The sequence below is a fragment of the Astatotilapia calliptera genome, chromosome 18 (genome assembly GCF_900246225.1).
Source record: "Astatotilapia calliptera chromosome 18, fAstCal1.2, whole genome shotgun sequence".
Taxonomy (NCBI): domain Eukaryota; kingdom Metazoa; phylum Chordata; class Actinopteri; order Cichliformes; family Cichlidae; genus Astatotilapia; species Astatotilapia calliptera.
The window spans coordinates 28,398,747-28,423,120 of NC_039319.1; the positions used below are offsets into that span (position 1 = coordinate 28,398,747).

General features: G+C 42.7%; 1 protein-coding gene across 2 annotated transcripts; it reads right to left on the bottom strand.

The window, feature by feature from the left end:
• Positions 1 to 6,000: 6,000 nt before the first annotated feature.
• Positions 6,001 to 22,459, bottom strand: lrrc24 (leucine rich repeat containing 24). 2 transcript variants are annotated; one of them, XM_026150446.1, is made up of 5 exons: positions 21,996 to 22,459; positions 12,266 to 12,460; positions 10,355 to 10,633; positions 9,181 to 9,349; positions 6,001 to 8,080 (listed from the first exon to the last, which is right to left on the bottom strand). In XM_026150446.1, exons 2-5 carry the CDS (start codon positions 12,425 to 12,427, stop codon positions 6,834 to 6,836), a joined length of 1,857 nt encoding a protein of 618 aa, XP_026006231.1. In that variant the 5' UTR covers positions 12,428 to 12,460; positions 21,996 to 22,459; the 3' UTR covers positions 6,001 to 6,833. The 2 variants fall into 2 exon arrangements, with proteins under 2 accessions (XP_026006231.1, XP_026006230.1); XM_026150445.1 differs by lacking the exon at positions 21,996 to 22,459 and having other exon boundaries at positions 12,266 to 12,544.
• Between the last annotated feature and the right edge of the window lie 1,915 nt (positions 22,460 to 24,374).

Below are 24,374 nucleotides of genomic sequence, written 5' to 3' on the forward strand. Positions count from 1 at the left end.
GTGTATTATAGCCTGTAGTGCACGAATAGCCTATCATCAGTGGAGCCGTAGCTTTCTAAGCTAAGTGTGACTCTTTAATGTTTCCCTAAAGTTAGACTGTACTGTACACTTTTACTGCTTAGATTTAGAGTGCATTACAACTGTAATGCATGATTAATTTGCACTTTTATATTTATCATTGCATAAGCTTAATGTCTTTATGTGTTTAACATTTTTTGCCATTAACAGTAGCCATATTGAAGGAAAAGTATACTACACACAGTCTCCGTGTTTACAGTCTTGATTTACTTCACAGACAACACAACTGCCTATCTATATCTTCAAAAGGCTAAACATTTTATTAAGTCCTTATATAAAGCTTTAAAAAAATCCTTGTAGCTTTATAATATGCTTTATATGAAAAGACGTATTAAGGTATTGTGGAAAAGTCTAGGTGCAGAGGTTTATTGAAACATAAGCAAACATACTTGGAAATACAGTATATAAGCGATAACCCACATAGCAAGCAGGTCTGGCCCGGATCTGGTATCAAGCTGGCTCTGCTGGCTGACTTCTGGCATGATAAGACGTATGTCATCCAGATATGGGCCAGGTCTGCCAATGATGGCACTCTCTATGCAATTGCATGCCATATCTGGCCCGATTATGGTTTGGTTTATGTGGCCCAGGCCCATAGAAAACAGGCCGGGATCCGGCATCAATCTGGCACTTCTGACTGGCTGGTGTTATGGCAGGGTGAATGTCAACCAGATGTGGGCCAGGTCTGGCAATGATGCACTATTTATGTTCCTATTTTCCTATTTTAGCTAGAAGACCCAAATGCCAAGTTGCAATACTATACTGCTATGGTAGCCAATATTTCACAGGTTTGACAGGTTTGTGAGTGTACACTTTATCCAAAACCTAGTGAGAGTTTACTCATCTTTGCCAGTGGGTGGCTGTAGCTCAGGCGGTAGAGCAGGTCATCTACTGATTCAAAGGTTAGTGGTTCGGTCCCCTGGCTCATCCAGTCTGCATGTCAAGAGTGTGAAAGTGTATGAATGTAGTTAGGAAGCACTCAGTTAAGAGAAAGTGTGTGATTGGGTGAATGTGGCATGTTGTATAGAGCACTTTCAGTAATCTGGGAGAGTTGAAGAATCAGTCTGAACAGAGTTTTTTCATGTTACTTTTGCACTATTATGCACATGTTGTTATTACATGGCTTAATTAAGGTACACATTAGGCTGACATCTGGGGCCAGAGCTGAAACTGTTCTGGGCCAGCACAGGGCCAGCAGTGTGTCTGCAACTGGCCCGTGGCTGCACACAACTTACACATGGCCCACATACCACAAAGAATGACAGCCCTTTGGTTGCCCAGACCAGGTTTGCCAGAGATAATACACACATGGGCCAGCACAGTACCACCAGTGTGTCTGCAACTGGCCTTGTGCTGGCCCATGAATGGGCCACATTTGGCAAACCAGATCTGGGCCACCAAAGGGCCGTCATTCTTTGCAGTATGTGGGCCATGTGTAAGCACATTGTGTGGGCCACGTCTGGGCCATACCAATTTTGCTATGTGGGAAGCTTAAAAGTCAGTATTTTTTATGAGCATCTAATAAAGTCACTGCTTTATTATGGCAGCTGGTGACTTTACTCGTGTCATAACATTAAAAAAATAAGGATTTTTATCAATACAGTCATAATCAGTCATATTTGAGATTTATAATCTTTTTTTTATCAGTGTGATTACCTGACATTTTTCTTTCCACAGGACTCTGCTGTGCCTGTTGGCTTGGGAGAAACAAAGTGAGGTGAGAATTTTTAATAATAATAATAATAATAATAATAATAATAATAATAATAATAATAATAATAATAATAATAATAACAATAACAATAATAATAACAACAACAACTTAGATTTGTATAGCGCTTTTCAAGAAACCCAAGGACACTTTACACAAGAGTAAAAACACTATTTGCTTGAGGTTGAGGGTTTTGTTGAAGAGGTGAGTTCTGAGAAGCCCAGCCCAATGCACCGTCCAGTGACGTGGCATTGGGAAGATCATATGGGAGAAAGTACCAGAAAGTGGGGGCCGCCACACTGAAGGTTGTGTCCCCAAAGGTATGGAGGTTAGTGCGAGGGACAGAAAGCAGACCCATGGCTGATTTTTATATCTCTCTTCTGTTTTCCACAGTTTGTGCTAAAAAACATAGCAATGACCTGAATAGATTTTCTAGCTTTGGATCATGTAAACCTGGGTGAAATATCACTCTGTGTTTAATCATGCCTCGAATAAAAATGATTACGGAAAAAATTCCACATTTTCAACCGAGCATCCAAACTAAACACCGCTGCTGAAAAACATTCCACTTGACTTGAAACAACACACAGGGGGTTAATTACTGTTTCTTACTCTTTGTTTTTTCTACAGTTACGCACAAGCTTACAATCCCAGCTCTGGTATTCATATTTACTACAGCTGTTAAATATGAATAAATCTCACATCTGATCTTACGTTGTAAAACAGTTTAAACACCATCAAAGTTGCATAAATCCAAAACAAAAGAGCATGTGCGGAGGAAATCTGTGCGCAAAGTTAGTGCCATGAAGCATTAGATGGAATTTGTGCAAACCCTTCTTCTGGGAAAAGGACAGGCGAGGCAGAAATGCGTCAATAATTCAGTCTCACATATCTCATATTTGACCTTACAGAAAAATTAATTCCCTTGTGTGGAAGTGAGTTTGAAGAGAGATGAAAACAGATGCTTGAGAAAAGGTGTAGATGGGGAAAAATAAAATAGCAAAATAAAAAAATAACAAAAAACAAAAGAACAGCATCAGTATGAGAACCATGAGCTTTCACTCCTCTCTGCTGCATCCTCACTCACGTGTTGATTGATGGGATCACTTAGGCATAAAAAAAGAGACAGCTACATCAGACTGGCAAAACATCTCAGCAATAAAGGCTCGTGTGCGTACCTATTGTGAATATATATTATACTAGTAACGTGTGCTAAACTCTCCCGTTCTATCTTTTTAATGAAAATAATTCAATTTTTAATGTTGACAGCTGCCCTTGGCAGTCCTTGAAGGGTTTTAATAAACCAAAAACTCTAATCTCTTCTTCAATCTTAAACATATTCATCCCTACAATATGCCTTTCAGAAACCATAAACTGCCTCCTGCATGAAAAATGGGGAATAATCCACTCACACAGTGACCAATGTTGTATTGCAAAGTGCCCGTGTATTTTGGAATAGCAAAATCATGTACTGACTACTCATTTGAGGTGCACTTAGCAGTGGCAGTACATTAAAAGTCTTGATTTCCATATTACTGCCATCATTAGTGTTATTTTTGCATAACTTTCTGTCTGTTAAATCAATTAGGGAGGTCTCTAATAACCAGCATGGGTCTGCAGGTAAACTGGTTGAGGGAATCATTTGGAGTGATTAGCAAAGGTGCACAATGTGGTTTCAATGCATTCAGCTTTTATGCCTTAATGGAGACGAGCAAGCGTTGCCATTTTTGGATGTACTGCAGTTTTATTGGACAGTCTTATGCTTGCTTCTGTGTTTTTGTCTACCTGCTGTGATCCACACAGAGAAAGTAAGACTCAATCAGACACAGCAACATTAGCCTGATGACTTATATGTACTGAATCCATTGTGCCCATGACAACCATTGTGAGCCGAGCTTTGTCGGACATGCAATGACACAGCCCGCGAATTGTGTTATAGTAGACACAAAGAAAATCCATTTACTTGGTGGGGGCAACTGGAATAAGAGTATTTCACATTTCATTGTGTGAGATAGGCAGCATAATACATCATCTGTGATAAGAAGGTGTTGTTGTGAGTTTCAGCCAGATGGTTGTGTCTTTTTTCTGTCTGGGGAATGCTGTACTTTTATCCTTTGTGTTAGCTTAGCTCCCTGGCGGTAATGCTGCTGTTGGCAAATCTGTATGTACAGTGTCACCTGAAACTGAGTTTTCCATTAGTGATCATACCATCAAACGGAAATCTGGGTATAAAACGAATCCAGAGTTATTTGTAGTAATGAATAGGCAGGCTAGCTGTTTTTCTAGTCTCAGTCTTTATGCTAATGTGGGTTGGTTGGCCAATTGATTATTTGATCTCCCTTTTTTCCAAAACATTCTTGATATTCATTTGCAACGTGGATACATTCATTGAGGTCCTTCTCCTTCTGTGTTTTGTGTCTCCCACTGGCATGTGTTTGTATATGTGTGCTTACCTCTTTCCAGAGTAGGTGCAGTCACTAGAGGACTTATGAAAAAGTACAAGTCTTAGCTGATGTCTTCAGCTGGACATGGCCCCGGCCTCAGTTGGGTGGTGGGGGTATGTGGCGAGGTGTGGCGAGGTGTGGTTCGTTGCGTGGCTGCGGGGGAAGCTGTTGTAGTCGTTGTTGTTGGTGGCGTATGGGCGGGTGGGAACTGAAAAGCTGCAGGTGCGAGTATTGTGGAAACCACAAGAGAAAATAAAGTGTATGTTGACAAGTGTGATAATGTGGTGGGGTCCCTCATTCGTGCCACATTTATGTTTTAATGCTCTTAGTACTGCTGTTTATTTCTAACATGACAGTTCCACGTTAGAGCTCTGCAACATTAAACTGATACATTTAAACATTAAAGGTTGCTGTCAGCCTAATAAAGGATTTTTTATTCTGGCGATTAAACAGGCATTGTTGGTGATAGGCTACAAATGTAACTAATCAGTTTTCTAATCTGTGTTCCAGTGTCTGTAAGTCCAACAGTGTAACTCATCAGCATTTGGACTAAGTGTACTTGTATACATGCACACTGCAGTGATAATGTGCTGCACAGTTTACTGTAAGTAGGCTTCATTCAGTAACGTTAGCTTTACTGATCGCTTATATAAAAGTTATTTCTTCAGGAGAGAATCTATATCAGACTTAGAGGAAAGCAAATAAAAGAATCATGATTTTAAACTGAAGCTCTTCAGCCAGACAGTAAGACCCACTTCACCAAACCTCTCTGGTGCCTTATTGCTTAATTTTGATGAACCTCAATAGTGGCGGCTACAGTAGATATATATACAAAAATGTCTACTCCTTAGTCTGCCAAGCTCTAGGTTCCAAAATGCATAATGATGCAAATAATCATAAATATGGCACTGCATTTCCATGTTTTGTGCACTAAAAGTTAGTTAGTATGTTGATACCTGAAGCCCGTGCCACCTTCTCTATTTTCAACCCCAAACAGAGCTGCTTGTTTGTTTTTTGTTTCAAAAATGGCTCTTGTCTAGAAAGTTCATGAAACCAAACAATTTTGAAGCAGTTTTGCTTGTTTTATCATATAGCTATATAGAAACCACCTTCAGCAAACACATACTGCAACAAAAATGTACTACATGCACAGGATGGTTCACTTGTGCATATACCAGTTCTGGACTATTTAAGAGAGCATTCTCAGACTATACAATACTTTTGTTTATTTGGCTCCGTGGCATCGTGCTGATACTTTCAGTGTTAGTGGCAGACAGAAGCAGGCTTTACATTTTTAAAACATGTCCTTTGGCTGTAATCCTTATTAAGCTGCATAGCATAACCATGACATTTAATACTCAGTAATAAACAGCTTTAAAATACCTACAGAGAGGCCAGTTTAAAAAGAATATTGACATGTTTTTGAACAAGAATCAATACAGCTCTGGGTCTTGGTGTAAAGCAGCAGAGATTATTTGGGTTTTCAACACATTTTCAGTTGCAACCATCTATCTTAGTCCACAAGTAGCTGTGAAAGGACACTTGATATCTGCAGTGTTTAGCGGAAAAGGGAAAGAATAAATGGTTTATGAACCATTGACCTCTCACAGACTGGCCTCTACACTGTGACTCAGATCTACAGTCTCTCTATAAAGCCCTTTTCACATCTCATAGAATGAAGGGAAGACCACAGGGAAAAACTACACACTTCAAATATGGTCTATAGAGTCAGAAAAAGAGGGGAAAGGGAAAAACTTTCTCTTTTAAAATACATTTTATTATGTAGAAACCAAAGACAAAATGTACATTATTAACATCATAATGGTAATCACAGACTGACGTTAATGAAGCTTGAGTTCTTTCAGAGAGTCGACTTCACACATTAGAAATGCTAATATCTTGTTCTAGTGTTGCAGTCAGCAGGTATAAAACAACACAACATGTTAACATCAAGAAAAACAATGCTATGATACAAACATAAAAAAGACTAGATTTCTGCATTCAGAATGAACCTCTATAAACAAATCCACCTACCCACACCCACTCGCACATATGGGTAATGTTAATGTAGTTTCAGTAAGAGGATTGCTTTAGGCCTAATTCTAATGGGATGTGTAGCAGGATTCACAAAACAACTGTACTTCACTCTGAGAATTAACTTTGTAATATACTACACAAAACATAGACGAAACACGAAAAGTAAAGCGTAACGAACGAAATTAGAATAAAGCAGACACTGTGTGCTGCATCGTTTCAGCCTCTTTTTAGTGTAACTAAACTTTTCTGACGAGGTTACCCACCTAGAGTTATCCTTAAAGGGTTGATTTTGAGACAGAAAGCTGTGGTTCATGTGTTATTTCCCCTTCAATCGTCAGTCTTCTTAACCCATCACGAGTGTCATACAGTCAATCAAGAAGCTCTCTCAGAGGCCACTTGTGAACCAGGCTCCCCCAGAAATTACTGACTGACAATCTCCCCTCTTTAAAAGGCCAGATAATAATCTGATGCTTCAAATCACTGCACCAAGGTGATTTCCATTATTGTCTTTAATTAAAAGTCCATCAACATATTGTTTCATGCCAGAGCATAATAATGACTCCTTAACAATGGATCTCATAGGCAACCTGTGATCCGAACAGGAGACTCTGACTGAGGAAGAGCTCTTCTGGGTCTGTTGTTAGGGGCCCCTCTCCCCCATCTGCTGGGTTTCTGCGTAGTCCCAATCCCCCCGATCGTGTCAGAGTCTGAACCATTTCGTGATCGAGGAGAGCCTCCTTCATGCCCTTCTGTTGGACAAACCCGCTCATCATGGGACATGCAGACGAAGTGGAACCCAGGACCGGCTTGGCTCGGTTGAGTACGTACATCTCGTGGCCATGGTCATCGCGGTACTCCTCCAGCTGCGCAAAGGTGGTGGGTCCATCAGAGTAGTCGTTCACATAGAGGATGCTCTCTTCCTTGCTCGTGCAATAGGAGCCAGTGTCATCTTTCTGATACTGCTGGTGACGAGTGTAGATCATAATCAAGAGGAGAACAGCAGTGAGTGCCAGCAAGGAGATGCCAACAGCAATAGCAGTCTGTGTGGCAGGGCCCAGGGCATTAAAGTCCATGCTGTCTTGCTCATACAGAGGCTCCTGGCTAACATCCACAACCTCAGGCTGGTAAAAGGAGTTGGACGAAGATGAAACATAGGAGTGAGTGTTCAAACGAGGCCAAAACTGAGATGAATAGGAGGAAGAAGACATGTTGACTGCTAGGTGGAAAGTAACCCTAGCCACACCACCAGGGTTCCAGGCCTCGCATTCGTAGCGCCCAGCATGTGCTACGGTGACATTGCTGAGAAACAGCATGCCGCTGCCCATGTCTGGATCAAAGCTGTCCCTCTCGCCACCTTCCTCAGTTCCACGTACAGGCCCGTGGATTGCTCCAACACCTCCCACCTTGATCCCCCCACTGCTTGGTAAGGCTGTCACCGCTCCACCGGCCCCAGGCCTAAACAGCTCCCCATTGGGTCCCAGCTCTTGAACCAGGCCTCGAGGTGACAACTGTGGTTTACCATGGGAGGCTTTTTTCCAAGTCACTTGAGGCTGAGGGTATCCCGAGGCCTGGCAGGAGACTCGAAGACTCTCTCCTAGGCGAACGGTCAGGTGGCTTGGCTCGAGCTGCACTACTGGAGGGATGCAGACCAGACTGTTTGGAGGTACCTCCACCAGGCTGAGGTGGGAGAGGCGAGGAGGTTCAGAGCACATTAGCCGACGCTGCTCTGCAGAACTCAAGAGACGCTGTCCGTCTTCGCTTATCCAGGTTTTCAGCCAGCCAAGAGCGCAATCACAGCGCCATGGGTTCTCTATAGGGGAATGAAAGAAAGCAGTTAAGGAAACAGACATAAACGGAACGCAGTTTTCAAGGTCAAAATTAACCTAGCATAAATCTGATAGCATGGTGGAAAGTAACCCTGGCCACCTGCATGATCTACTGAAGTGGATTTGTTAAATATATTTTTTTGTTCATGTAATATCAACTTTCTAATTCAATTCAGTTAATCTATCCATCAATTCTCTTCCACTTATCCAATCAGGGTCAAGGGGGGCTGGAACCTATCCCAGCTGCTGTAGAGTGAGAGGCGGAGTACACCCTGGACGGGTTGCCAGCCTGTCGCAGGGCTACCACAGAGAGACAGATAACCATTTGCACTCACATTTACACCTGTGGGCAATTTAGATTTACCAAGATTTCAAACCCAGGACATAAGAAACTTCCAGCAGAACCAGGCTCTGCCGTGACCAGTTGAGGATAATGGGAGTGAGACAGGACAAAAAACATATTGTGGTGCTGTGGAGTTCTTTTGAGCCCACCGCAAGACCATGGGCCTTAGTAATCAAGACTAAATCATTGTTCATGTTTATAGTCACAGAGACATCATAGAGCTGTTTAAATAATAACAAAAACAGACTGTGTACATTTTTTACACTCTTTGGGACATATAGACAGTGACAAAAATGTCAAACTTGGAGAGAAGTTCACTCTTTGAATCCATTAATGCCTCTGTCATTAAATGTAATGAGTGTGAAGTTGGGATTGTTGCTTTCTTGGAAGTTACAGTAAGGGTCAGTCCAACTTTAGAAAAGTGTGGGAGGAGGGATTACCAGATTTTATCTGAGTAAACAGGCTCCTCCACATGAGGTCCCATTAATTAGCTGTTTTGTTAATTTAGTTGGCTTTTTCCTCTGGTTTTAATTCTCGGAAGTCTGCCTGCTGTGACCCGCTGTTATAATTTCATTGGTAGAGTGTGAATTTCAGTGGTTGGAAATACATTATTGCAGGGGTGTGAGTTATTCGGAAGTGTGGAAAGAGAGAAGTTTTTCAAGGCACCTTGAATTAAAATCAGTGTTGGATGATTCTATCATATTATAGTAACACTTAATATAATCTAGGAATTCTACCCACCTGTAACACGGAGCACCTGCAGACTGACAAGCGGTTTGAGTGATGAAGCTCCCAGGGTGCGGAGGTGATTCCTGCTGAGGTCCAGCAAGGCCAGAGACGACAATCCAGACAAGGCTTGCTCAGCTAGCAGCTCAATGCTGTTTTCTTGCAAGTGGAGTTCCTGCAGACGCTGCAGACAGCAAAAATGGCACAAAGCAGGGGAAGCAGAGGTAAGTATAAAATGTGCAAGTTCATAAGGGATAGAATTATCCAGTATAGTGACAGGAGGGTGTCTCAGCTCCACCTGAGTCAGTCTGTACTGTATTACCACATGCTAGGGATTAAGGAGACATCAGTCACGAATAAGACTTAGGCTACGTTCCCACTGCAGCTCTTAATGTTCAATTCTGATTTTTTGATCAAATCCAATTTTTTTGTCTGCTTGTTCACACTACAAATAAAATGCGACAGCAAATGCGCTCTAGTGTTAACCCTCAAAGCGGCCCGCATGTGCAAAAGAAGACGTCACACACAACTCGCTCTGTTTAGACCCAGACCAAACAGTATTGTTTGACTGATGGCCCTTAATATAAAGACTTGTTTCGGACTTTACGTTTCCCAATTTTGCTTTAAGTTATAAAGTTATTTTGTTATTTACATATGGCCCAATAATTATCCTTATTGCTGTTTTTTGAGGAGCGGTGCTTCAAAGGATAGTTGCAGATTTCTGTCAGAATCTGCAGATTATACAGTACAAATAAAATGTTCACGTTTCTCCAACGTTGTCTTCCCAACAGTTTCACTGGATGGCCAGGAAGCGTTCGCGATGTCTTCTTGAGCGCTTCTCCGACGCTGATAATTGGCGTCTGGATTTAATGCGACATGACCGTTCAAACAGCAGTCGCTTTCTAAAACATCAGATATGTATCGGATTCAGTACCACATACGAAAGTGACCCAGGTCGGATTTGAAAATATCGGATTTGTGCCGTTCACACTGTCATACCATGATTGGATATGGGTCACATAGGGTCAAAAAAGTCAGATTTGATGCGCTTTTGCCTGCAGTGTGAACGTAGCGTTAAATTTGAAGACATCATTCTGTAAAAACATTCTATATTTGTTTCCTAGAACACCTATTTCAAAGTTTGCATTAATTATTTCCAACTAATACATTCGGGCTGACACAACCTAACCTGTAGTCCTCTGAAGGTGTGGTCCTGGACTCGAGTGATCTGGTTGCCGGCGAGATACAGGATCCTTAGGTGCTCCAGACCCCGAAACATATCAGAGGTAACCAGGTGGATGAGGTTACCATTAAGGGCCAGCTCCAGCAGCTGCCCCTGCCCGAGAAAAGCCCCGGGCTCCAGGGCTGAGATGCTGTTGTTCTGCAGGTATAGATAATGGAGGCTGCCAAGGCAAGTCAGGTCCTGAAGACGGATCTGCACTATCGCGTTGTCCTGGAGGAAAATGGTCTTTATGGACGACAGGGTAAATGAAATTAGCAGAGTGATCACACATTGATTACATTAGGGAAACAGAAGATAGGATGTGAGGTTTCATCTGAGGTTTGTTTTGTACAAGAAAATGAGTGTGGCTTATAGCTGTGCTGCACTCAGCGGGTAGAAATTAACCACACAATGGATTAAACCAGAAACAGATCCACCTTGAAACACTGTCTCACTGGGCTGTGCATGTTAAATGTAGTCATGTGTGGTGTTCCATATACCGCAGAATGAACTAGTTCACAGTTATGATAATCTTACTAATTCTAATGATGTCTGTATGCTCTAAACCTATCATCGGTAATCATTGTTCATCTGATCTTTCTCAAATCTGGCATATGTGTTGCTGAGAATCCAAATAACATCCAAAGTATGTAAGCTTCAGATAGGTTTGGCTGAGTGGTTCTCATATCAGCTCACTTGTCTGCGATCCTACTCTCCCAATAGGATCCATCACTAATTTCAAGTCATAATGAAAACAACATGATTTTAATTGAGTAAAATGTGTTGACTTAACAAACCGGAACTTTGACCCTGAGAGATCTGCACTCCACTGTGAGGCTGGAACAGCGACAGCCGGAGGGACAGCCCAGAGACGGCTAAGGGTATGCTTTACTATGTTACTGAAAAGTTTCGAGCCTCTGTTTCTGAACCAGATCTGCCCCTTTGCCCTACACGTTCAGTTTCAAAACACCGGGTGAAGACATAGACATTCAAAATCAGGCTTCATATTGAGCCTCCACAATGAGTGATGTCACAGTGGCTAGGTCCATCTTTTATTTACATCTTTTAGCTGCAGCCAACAATCTGCCTGTTCTGCAGAGCCCCACTTTGAGCCGGCACAGTCACACCCACGCACATTCTGCGAGTGCAACCTTCTTGTTGTCAGTATATGATTACCTGCATGTGATGTGTTTAGGGGCCATCTGTAAATTGAGAAGGACATGGGTTATATTCTGCCTGAATGAGCACTGTGGTAGTAATGGTAGTTGGTTGCGTTTCACGTGTCTTAGTCAGAAATCACAGGTCTTTTAAGTCAGCATATCCCCAAAAAAGAACATTAGACTGAGTTTTTTTATGAGACGTGCTTTCTGCGTTGGATCTGGCATGCACAATTTTGCAGCTTGATTGGTAATATGCATTCATCTGTGACGCTTCCTTGGAAGAAAACACGGGGGCCACGAGGTAAAGTGTGATGGACGAGATAGACCTGCTGATTGAGGTTAATGGAACAATTTATGCAGGGCATGCTTTACATTAATATTCATGAGCTGCAGTGATGTTGGGGGGGGGGGGGGGGGGGGTTGAACCCAAGAGGAAAAAAAACCACGGCATATTGTTAAACATCTTCGCAACAGATGATCAGAGCTGTGCAAGAGTCGCGCTCTGAGCAAGAATGAATAATTACACAGCCAACAGCGCAGCCCTTCCCTCAGGCTTACATCAAAGAGGGTCACGGTGAATTGATTAACCACAATCATTTCAGGGTAATAAGAATGGATCAGAGAGGAAGTCAACTGAAAACCTCTGGTGTACATGTGTGTGTGTTTGGATGGGGCGGGGGCACGGGCAACTAGTGCTCTAACATACAGTCCAACTGACCTCGGTGACAGACGGGATGCCCTGTGGGATTTCTTTGACCCCGAGAGATCCGCATTCCACTGTGAGGCTGTAGCAGCGACAGCTGGAGGGACAGCCCAGGGACGGCTGCGGGATGAGGACTAGGATGATCAGGATTAGTCTGGAGAACCACAAGAGGCCCATGACGGCTTTACAGTAGGTCTTCAGAGGCAGAACCTGAAAAGATGGGAAAAAAGGGGAAAACATTTCTCTCTTCTTGGTTAATGCACTTTATTCTCAAAGCGGAGACTGACAGCAGCTCCAGATGTGCTGTTAAAGCATATAACTGTGAAATGGCAAGGGAGGATTGACAAGAAAGCAAGCAAAAACAAGCGTATCTCTTCATCCCCAGCTATTATCCATTCAACTGTGTCTATTCTGCGGGACTGCAGCAGCTTCTATTATAGGCTTCAATTAATTAAAGATGTGATAAAAGATGTTCAGGTTGCCTCAAGGACCTCTCTCTTGTCTGCTTAATGCATGCACAAACACACTCTCCCTCATTTTCGGTCTCTTTCTTTGTCTTACAATCACGCACACACACAAATGTGTAGCAAAGAGTCACGGTCTCTGTTTTGAACTCTGTAATCTCAGAAAGCACATTTACCTCCTCAAAGCAACTCTCCAGTGGTAACCAGCTCTAATCATCTGATCAAAACCATCAGCATCGGCTGCTCGCTGCACCTTACAGCAACGTCTTGCTTTGATATAAACCCATCGCAGAGCAACTCATCCATGCACTTCTTTTTTTCCGCCCGTTTTGGTTTTTTTTTTCTTTTCTTTTTTTTTTGCATCTATACGGTCCAGAAGGGATTTATTGTTTTGCTTGGTTGCTCACATCAAAACTCAATGCTGGCCGGCAGTGTTCAAAATAGTTAATCTGCAGCAGGTCACACGAGGATACCGGAGGGCTGGAGATGTAATATGCACTGAAATGTCACACTGAGCCTGTCATTCTGTCCCCGTGACAGCAGGTTGATTTACCGTGCTTTACTGTGCCACCTGCCTCGTCCTGGAGCAGCTTCTTCCAGCAGAGAAGACGATGTCTCATTGATCCAATCTAAAATCTCACATTGTTAGAAAACATTCGCTCGTACCCCGGCCCCCGTTAAGCTTGTCTAACTTGTGAAAAATCCTAGTTTACTTAAAGAGTCTCCCGGACAGATAACTGATAGCATTTGCATCTTGCTCGGAACGATCTGAAGATCGTTTAGTCTATTAATCATCAGAATGCACACAGCTCTCATTAAAGCTAAATGATGAAAGGGTCCTGTGCCTGAAATAAACTGTGACTGATAAATATTTCATTTGCCGGGTGTTTGAACTCTTCTGTCGGACCGATATCAAGCCTGTCCACGCCATAGGCAGCGTTATAATCCAGACGAAATGCCTAAGCGTAAAAGTACTGGGATTGCTGTTTCAGTGGCTGAGAAGTAATTCTCAGTGCGGTCACGCTGCAGTATTAAGCAAATACGAAATAAAACTGGATTATTTTTTTTTTTAACATTGTGTGTTTCATTTAGAGCACATTTGCAAGGGTAGCCAGCTTGATTAATACAATGTGACCTACATAAGCTTTTCAATCGTCTCCTCTCACCAAAAAAACACTTATTAACAAAAGCATGCCATTTCCTCTCTGGAGCTCGCCAAACAAGCATGCAGAGAAATTAGGTATTTCTATTGTTGGGAAGAGAAAGCACAAAAATTGAATTCTGAATTAGGCCTTGGTCTGTCATTGAGCCTTTGTTACTTCTCACAGTGAGATGACTTCTAAATAGCTTTGACTTAACTTGAAAAGTGTCAGAAGGGGAACCGGAGAGGAAGACGCCTGCCCTCGGCTAAGAATACACTCAGAACAGGGTGCACAGTCAGATATTTGTTGTTAGAACATGAGCCCAACATCAATGCAAACGACGCACTGCCAGAATACAGCTCGTGCATTTCTCTCCTTGCTTCCAGGGCTGCTCAGTTTTTTAAAAACCGCACGCATACAGAGTCTGGATGGCCCACACACAAAGGGTACCCATGGAGTCATCAGGTTCTGCAAACTGAAAGGACTCAGTGACAAAAATAACACAACGGGCGGGGGCAGGCTTCTTTAAATAATGCTGCTGACACTTGTTTTGCAGTACAATGTATACTCCACTTTTTCTAGATTCAGCAGAGACTTGACTTTTATCTTTTGTTTTGCTGATGTGGGATTTTGGTGGTAAGAGGTCAATTTGTTCATTTCTGTCTCGGTAATCCCTCGCGGAACACGCGGTAATCTGCACAATCAGATGCTTGTTAGCTAAGCCTCTGTCTGTGCTGTCCACGTTTTTGTGGAGGGAGGCGCTTTGTTCGGCATAAAAAAAAAACGAGGTCAGCAATATATCTTTATTGACCACGTGGGAAAGTGTACATAAGATGATTAAGGCTTGTTGGTTTGTAGAGCGAGCCAAGAGTCAGGGAGAGAGCGGCCGCAGAGACCTGCCAGGGCAGATGTCAGTCAACAAATGCCAAAGGAAATCTAATAAACCTGGCATCACACAAAGCCCTGCTCAGCATTCACCAGCAGCTCCTAACGTCCGCCCACGCACATCTCTGCAAACATTATTTTGCACTGGACTTGTTTATTTGGGCATTTCTGAATTACAAATGTCTCTTTTGCTCTTGACACAGTGATCTGTTTCTGCAAACAAAATCATCACCCACTGGTGAACAGTTACATTCTGGCTGACCAAACACTCACAGCGCCGACAGCTCGCTCTTGTTTTTGCCAAGAAGGGTAGGTGTTGATATGTCAGAGGTGCAGCAGACTAGCCAGAGTGCTGGAGGCGGGAATCAAAGTTCACATTCCCGCGTTGCCATCGGTGCAGGTCGGCCTCATCCGTTGTTATGGTAACTCTCGCAATCAGGGAAGTTTCTGCTTGCAGGGCCTGAAGGCCAGCCACAGTTCCTGTGAGCTGCTGTTAGGCAAACAACTCTGCAGAAATAGAAGCTGTCATTTCCAGGGGAAAATTGCTCACAGGCACTTGAGCTATGTGATGACCCAGAGCTAAATTGTAAATTCTCTCTCTCACTCTCTTTTTTTGGTTCTGAATCTCTTTCTCTTTTTCCAGCTTCAACTTTTCCCTCCCTCTTTCTCTCCTTGTTCCCTTCACAGTTTCCTTGAAAAGCCGCCATCATTTTCCCTTTCCATAGTCTCTGACCTCTCTCTTTTCTCATCGCCTGTCCTTCAGCTCTGACTGACAGGTGCTAAATCATTTGTCTCCGAGCATCCTTTTGTCCACAAATAAACCGAGGGCCAAGGCTCCGGCAGTGCACTGTGGCACTAACCCAAGAGTAACACACTGACTTTGAGAGATAGTCTTGTTGGTGCGCACCAAAATGCACAAACACACACAGGAGCGCTCATGAACATGCAAAGCACGCCTACAATACAACACTCATATACAAGCACCAGCCACCAACGTTCAGGGACACACACTCTTGACTGGCAGACGCACACACACATAGAGGAAGACGCTCATATGCTTATGCGCTCGCACATCTTGTCTACAACCAGCAGCAGCTATCATCATTCACAGACACAGACAAGTCAAACACTCACATATTTTTGTGTCAGCGGTAAAGGAAGCTCTGCTCAGTTAATAAGTCTGCATTGATTTCTTTATTTTTCCACTATTACTCCGTCCAGTTGGGCTCTGCAACCATTGATTTTCACCGTGAAAGCAGTGGGGAGGGGAGCTGGCATTTGTGAATGTCTGTGTTGAGGAGAAACAGAGTAAATGACTGCATGTTGCTTATTGCTGGGTTACTTGTGTGTGTGTGTGCCTGTCTGTGTGTGTCTAGCTCACTGTCAGGTTGCCTCGAGCCAAATCACCCTCTGAGCAGCAGCAGCACTCCGCCACCACTCCCAGAGGAGCATTTACTCTAAAACCTTCACTCCCTCTCCGCGTACTAAGACAAACTCGATAAATCTTTGCTATTTAAGAGTTCACATGATAAACTGCTGTGACACGTCTGTCTGTGACGTGGAGGCTGTTGTTGCTAATGTAAGCTGGCAAGCAGATAGACTCTGAAGGTATTGACATATTCTGCACGGAGCCTCGAATAAACCCACAAACTCTGATTTTGTTTTGAGGTTCATGCGACGCTTTATACAGGCTGCTGCTCTGGCTGAAACTGCAACCATGAGCGGAGCAATTTAGAAATATCAGCGTACGGTGTCTCTCGCAGGCTCAACAAGTCTGTGTGCTGGAATCCTTGCAAGTCAGTTTGATTTGCGACTGATAATTGAGAACTAAAAGCACAGCGGCGACTGCAGCGCTGCATAATCAATATTCCATTCCATTTTCCACATAAGATTTATTTTTATGCCTTCGTGGCCCGGGAAGGGTGGCTGAAACATCACGTCATAATTGCTCACAGCTCAGGAGAAGGTTTTCGACCCGTTTTAGCCTTGCGACTTGTTTTCTGTTGCTCCATGCCTTCTTTTTCGTTTTTTTTCTCCCCCAAATCTGGTTAGTATGATGAAATACAAGCAACACTGCAAAAGCAGTGTGTCAGAAAATGTCTGACATAAAAATAAGGCTGCTGCTATATCACATGTATATCTTATTATATATGAATAGAACAAACTAATGTGGCCAAAAATGTAACAAGTTTAAATTCATAGTTTTTTAAAATGCATTTTAAACCTTTTTTCTAGGGTGTGCTTTTGCTTCTGTTTTGCTATTTTAGACAATTAAATTGTACTCAGACAACAGGTGTAGAGTGCGACCCTAACTGACAAAGTACACACAGCTAACAATTCAAAGGAAACCAGACAAAGTAATAAATCAGTCATTGTATTTGTACCACCATGAAGGTGCTGTACACAGTCCACTATATACTGTATACTGACCATGGATGGATTTAATGCAAAGCAAAAGCATTTCATTTTCACTAACCAAGAACCTTTTATAAAAGAATACAGAGCATGAAACTGCTGCCCACTTACTAACAGACTACATGATTATAATAAGAGGCAAACACACATACATCAGTCTGGGAACCTCACTAACTAGCCTCTGGGAGGAGGAGCCAAATTTCCAGATCTTCTGCTTTAGCCACGATATCAGTATATCCAGGTCTATGCTTGCTATTTGATGGATTGGTGATGGATTACCTGCTCAAACATGATTGGTTAAGTCAGACTCAGACCACAAATACAATGCAGACAGTTTCAGTTAGCAAAACTTTGGCCCATTGTCTTCCGTTTCTTCCGATTCAAAATCAAATCAAATCAAATCACTTTTATTGTCACATCACATGTGCAGGTACATTGGTACAGCACATGTGAGTGAAATTCTTGTGTGCGAGCTTCACAAGCAACAGAGTTGTGCAAAATACAAAAATGTAAACAAGCAAAATACAAATGTGGAGACACTTGCTTGTAGACGCTGCACAAACAGTGAACACCATGTTTAAATCTCTTACAAATTTTCTAACAAGCTCCAAAGTTACAGCACTTTGTAATAACCAACATTAGTATATGTGTGTGTAAGCAGATGGACGTTGTCTGGACGGCCTTAATACTTGTTTTTAAAAAAACAGGTGGGCTGTCAGTGACATAAATCACCACACTGTTAACCTGAACGCCATGTTTCGTGTTCTTTTTTCACTAACAGCTGAGCTTTGTTTTCACTTTGAGTTGACTAGCTTTTAGGTTAGGAGTCGGCACCTGCTTTGGTTTAAGCTACAATGATTAGACAAGTGCAGCAACTGTATCACAGCCGCCTTTATCATTTATGGCACAGATTCAACATTCCCCAGAGATTTTGGTCCACATTGATGTAATAGCATCACACAGTTGCTGCAGATTTGTCAGCTGCATATCCATTATGCAAATCCCCTCTTCCACCACATCTGGGGATTGTAGAGACCATCTGACCTCATTGTCATGATCAAGAAACCATTCGGTATAAGATGATCTGAGCTTTATGACACGATGTGTTATCCTGCTGGAAGCAGCCATCAGGAGATGGGTACACTGTGGTCAATACTCGGGTAGGTTACGGTGTTTAAATAATGTTCAAAGTGTGCCAAGAAAATATGCTCAACAGCATTACAGCAGCAGCAGCAGCCTGAATCATTAACATAAGGGAGGATCGATCCATGCTTTCACTTTGTTTATGCCCAGTTCTGACCCTACCATCTGGATGAGAAACAGACACATCAGATCTAGCAACATTTTTCCAATCTTCTGTTGTTTACTTTCAGTGGCCCCATGCGAATAGTAGCCTCAGTTTCCTGTTGTCAGCTCACAGGAGTGGCACCTGGAGTGATCCTCTACTGCTCTAGCCCATCTGCTTCAAGTTGTGGCTTCAGAGATGCTCTTCTGCCACCTTAGTTGTTACAGGTGGTTATTTGAGTTGCTGTTGCCTTCCTGTCTGCTCCAAGCAGTCTGGCCATTCTCCTCTGACCTCCGGTTTCAACAAGACATTTTGGTTCAGCGAATTGCCACTCGCTGGATATTTTCTCTTTGTTCGACCGTTCTGTGTAAACCCTAGAGATGGTTGTGTAGGAAAATCTCAGCAGTTTCTAAAGTACTCAGACCAGCCCCCGTGGCTTTCACAACACCACTATAATGGTCACTTAAATCACCCCTCTTCCCCACTCTAATGCTCGGCTTGAACTTCAGCAGATCGTCTTGATCATATCTGCATTCCTAAATGTGCTGAGCGGCCAAAACTGAGTGGGTACTTAGAGCGAGCTGTTTCTTGTATCCAGTCCTTATGATAAGCCAAACTAACTTTGGCTCTAACTTCATCTTTACAGCATGGTGTCAGTCTTCCTGCCTGAAGAAATTATAGTTAAGTGCAAATTTTGAGAGAACAATAAACATAAATGAGCCAATTGTGTGTTTGTGTATGCGTGCCTCAATTACTCACTTAGTAAACACTGCTGGCAGCAGGCTGTGTCACCTTTTCGAACACAACGTCACACATACGCATGTGCTCTCTCACAACTTTTTTCCATTTTCACAGACATTTTCCTCCAGCCTCTCTCTGTCGCACACTGTCCATTCTAATTGTCAAGCTTGGTGGATGCGATCAGTCCTAGCCGTTTCTCTCACAGTAGCCGCATCTGACAGGCTGCCTAATTTGCCCCAGATTAAAATAAGCAGTTTGACTGATTGATTTATTTTAATATTTATATACATTTTGGTCCGTTTTCATCAGTCGGGCTTCAAACCTCTTGTTTTTCTGCTGTGCCCAGTACGACACTGACAAACACCACTCACGTTTGAAGGTTTAAAGATGGATGAGATCAGACAAGTTTGAAGGCAAATGCTGGGAAGACAGATCATCCTGTATGGCAAAGCAGAACAATCCCTTCCATTCTTATATTTCCCTGGATTTGACAGAAGCATTAACTTGAATGGATTTTCTTTTTCTATGCGATTGTTTTCTTTTAAGCGGCTGCCCCCCCACCCCCTCCCCCATTGTTCTGGATGGACGAATCTGAATTGTAAATATTGTTTATAGCAGTCGAGTTGAAAGTGCAGGTATTACTCAAGCAGCAGTGAAACTGTGTGTGAAAGCGTATGTGTCCAGAAATGAAATGAAATGCTCCGATAATGATTGCTTATCATCCATCTATATTGCACTTCTGTAATACTTGGGTGTGCAGTGGTTGTCTGCGGTAGGAGCCACTGAATCCTCATAAATTATGTTTCTTTGTTGCCATGGAAGTGACAGCATCTGCTGACTCCAAGTAATGGATGTCAGGTGTGTGTCAAATTGCACTCTGACACCTAGCCTATACTGTGGTTATCTGTACAGTCTGGCATACAGGCAGGAATTAATGAAACTTTAACAGAATCTGCTTCTTTTTTTTTCTCATGAATTTCTTATTTCAGCTGATCTTTGCCATCTGCCCGTATCAAGTCAGGCCAGAATTGAGGGTACTATACAATTACAGCCATGAGACATTTCAGTCATCATTGTCTGGCAGACAGTAGCCAATGAAAAATTAAACATCTCTGCAGCCGTAAGAAGTCAACTTGTCTGTACGGATATGTCCACGGAAGACAGATTCCCCACCCTCAGAGTTAAACAAACGAGGTCCTATCTAGGGTGGGGTGGGGGGGGGGGGGGGGGGGGGGGGGTTGCTGTTTGGCTCCACACCGCTTCATGTGCAGAATAGCAATTAAGCAGAGGCAAGCACATTACAACTCTTGACATTAGGGAAGAGAGACGTCTAAAATTCCAAATAAGAAAGCAGGGTGGTCTTCCTGTAGGGTTACACTACTGCATGCTAATCATATATCACTCTTGGTCCCTCACTTTAAAATATCTCCAATAGCAGCAGCAGCTCGTCAGATAATCTGGATATGCTGCAGCTCTGTCTGCAGTGACATTAGTGTAAGTTGTCTGAAAGGTATTCTACAGTCTAAGAGAACTGTTTAAGCATCGTAGCGCTGACACATGAGGACACAAAGTACAAAGTTCCAAATCACTGCTGTGACCGGATTGCTAATTAATCACGCCTGGAGTTCTGTGTCAAGACAAACAGCAAGAACCTTTGACAGCTGGTCAAACAGTGATGACCCAGTTTATCCGGCAGACCCAGTGCAGTGAGATACAACCGCTCTGCAGCGGAACCCAGAATATGTGACGCTCATCATTCCTCAAGTTTTTTTCTTTTCTTTTCTCTTTGACAGGTGTTGATTCTGTTTCATGGCGGCTGCCTTTTGTGCTGCTGTTGAGCTGTATAGGTCATTATTTATTTATGTGCACTCACTGGCCCATTTGTTAGGTACACCTGCAAAGTATAATGCTGTGCAATGCAATAACCCTGTTATAGTAGTCATGTATACAAAGGTGAGTTTTGAGTGATGCGTGTGTCAGTACGGAATTGGACTTGCAGTATTTGTACTCGATATGTGTGTTATATGTGTTGTATACCGGGAGGTATTTACATTTTTTGTCCGTCTCATGTACAATCATTGTAACAAAAAAGACAAACAAACAAAAATCTGGCATCTTGCAAGGAGAAGTGAGCAGATGCACCAGATTGATTTGAACTACACAAGCATACACAGCAATAACAAGTGATTTAGCACACACACAGTTAGACAGACTTTCCATGTCAGGACTTTACACTAGGCTGCTGAATTTGAAGTCTGTAGGGCGTGTTACTACCCCCCCCCCCCCCCCCCCCACACACACACACACACACACACACTCACAAAAATAATACAAAGACCAGGTTAGATACTGCTGTAGTATTAACACTATACAGAAACGAAAGGGTCTTATTTTTTTTTCACTTCAATTAACATATTCTAGGAACGGTTATATGTCACCTATAAGTTTAAGTAACACGTACTCACAGACAGGGGGAAAAACAACAACAACAAAATCCCCAAAAAGGAATAAAAATATTAAAAATGGTGTTCTCCCCAGCTTCAACTATGAGATGATAATAATAACATTTCCCAAAACAAGCCACCTCTTCTGTTTTACTCCCTTTCTGGTATCTGTGTGAGTGGGCTGCACAGTTTTCTGTTACTTCAACACAGAAAAGGAAAAAACAAACAAACAAACAAACAAACAAACAAAATCAACCAATGTGGATTTAAATCAAACGTCAAACGGGGTCGCTAACAACCGGCAGTATGAGATACCTCAGTCTCACTATCCCAGGCGAGAAAGGAAAGGAAAGCGCATTTAAAACCTACCCTTTTCTTTGCGTGCACGGACTTGGTCTCGGCAGCAGCGGTCGGGCGACTTGAAAGAAAAACTATAATAAGAATTTTTAACAATAATAACAATAATTTAAAAACAAAAGGAGGAATTCCACTTGAAATCACAGCAGGGGAAAGCGTCGGAACATTATTTCCCTCCCTCTGCCCTGCTCGCTCCTGGCTGGGCAGCGCTGAGGAGTCCACACAGGCTGAGCTGCTCCGCTGTAATTGGACGCTGCGAGCCGGAGGAAACTGCTCGCGTCTGCCAGGGCTGGACTTCAGTGCTGATGATGCTCCATTAAGACTTAAGACTCTTGTCTCCCTCCTCTCATATTATTATGCGGCTTTGATTCGTATTCCCCCTTTCCCCCTGACTTTATCGGTTGCTTTCTTCCAATAGTGACCCACTCTTCTAATTATCTCTGCTTGAACGGACTCCCTCCCCCTTCTCTCTCTCTCTCTCTCCTTCTCGCTCTGTGTGCATGAGTGAGAGAGCAATAGAGATGGAGATCCCTCACTCCTTTTACTCTCATTTATTCACTTTCATAACACACTAGGTGATCCTCTTGCCGCCGTCAACCTTTTGTTACAGTTATTTTTAAGTGACAGTTCCACAGCAGCAGGAAGGACGCTAAAGAAAAAGCGCCACGTTACTGTGAAACAACACATTAGCAGGGAGGGAAGCAGAGTGGTTTCAGCACCACGGACAGCGGCCTCGTCTTTTATTGTGAAAGGTTACGGGCGTGTAAAATGTGATCATCCATGGTCTACTGCTGAGAAAGAGACGCTCATCATATATTTCCGGCTGTGACGACGACAGGAATGAGATTCTGAGTTGAAAAAGTCCTATTTCGATCTGGCCAAGGGCAAGAGAATCCAAGCTGAACCGCCAGCCTCTCAATATCCTGAAAAACCACACTACTCAGTCATACTGCAGACACAGTTCATTACCGGCTGTGTGGCAGAGGATGATTTTGAGCACAGGTTACATTCTATTTTGCAGCATTTTGCAGTCTGCTGTCTTGTACTGTGGCACAATACAAACAACTTTAAAGCTACTGACAGGTAAATAATGTAAATCAATTTGTTCTGCTCCTCTGACAGGTGCCATCCACTCAACAGCAGCAGTCGTTCCCAGCAGGAAAACGTCCCTGCTATGCTGTTATTAATGGCAATTTTCACAAACAGTTATTGTATTAGAACACCAGTAACAGCCCAAGGCCTCCAACATTCCCAGATCCCAGTCTGATCAAGTTTGTATGCGACGTGCAAGAAGAAACCAGATCCATGGAGGTCCCACTCTAAAACCCACAGAACTCAGAAGGTGTCAGAGGTTCTCTGTTCATATCCTGGAATGGTGGGGACCTACAAAATATTAGACAGGTAATTTAAATATGGTCTGATTAGTGGACAGTTCTCATGGAATTTGGCATTCCTTAAAGTTTTCTTCCCATTGCCTTTCCTTAGGAAAGGCTTATTTACAGCCACCCTGGATCGCCATGGAAACAACACTGGTCCATCCTTTGAGTTAGGTTCCATATTTATTCTTAAACAATCATAGGTCAGTGTTAGGTGACCTAAAAAAATTCTTTGAAAACACGGACCAGACTAAAAAATTGGTGAAAACGCAACCAATGTCCAAAGAAAAAAAATTGAAAGACATTCAGAAAGCCTACACAACTATTTCCTTGACCGTTTCACTCATAGTGGTCACTACAGTGGACAGCTATTCAAAGGGTGTTTTCTTGTATTTGCGTCAGTGTTGATGGCATACTTGCACATAAACCACTACATTGGACTGATGTGACGCTTCATACCCTGCCACCCACTGGTCGTTTAATGCTACTATAGGTGTATAAAGTGTTTCACTGTAATTATTGTTATTTAACACTGTCATGCATGAATTATGACAACCTCAATCAGGATTTTTTTCTTTATTCATCTTTTCATGCCTAAAGAATAAAAATACTTAAGAAAAAAAATCCTGATTGAGGTTGTCATAATTCATGCATGAAAGGGTTAAAACCACTTTTTAAAAATAACATGAAACTCTGGCTTCTTGGAAGGAAACTGTAATGAATTGAGGGGTGGTTCAAAACCTTTGCACAGTACCGTATATTGGACATATTGTGTCCTACTCAATGAGCTCCCAGCTCCTGTATCAACCATAGACTGTTTATAAATGATAGACATAGCCACCGTGGAGTTTGGACTGTAAAGTTAGCATTTGGAAAAGAACCATGACAATATTGTTTTTTAGGAATCAGATGTGACCATATCTAGATGAAAGGTTGACATGCATATTTGCCAGATGACAAGCTTTGTTAGCGATCTGATGAATATCTGCTAATGAGTGCTAACAGTCTAATCCTA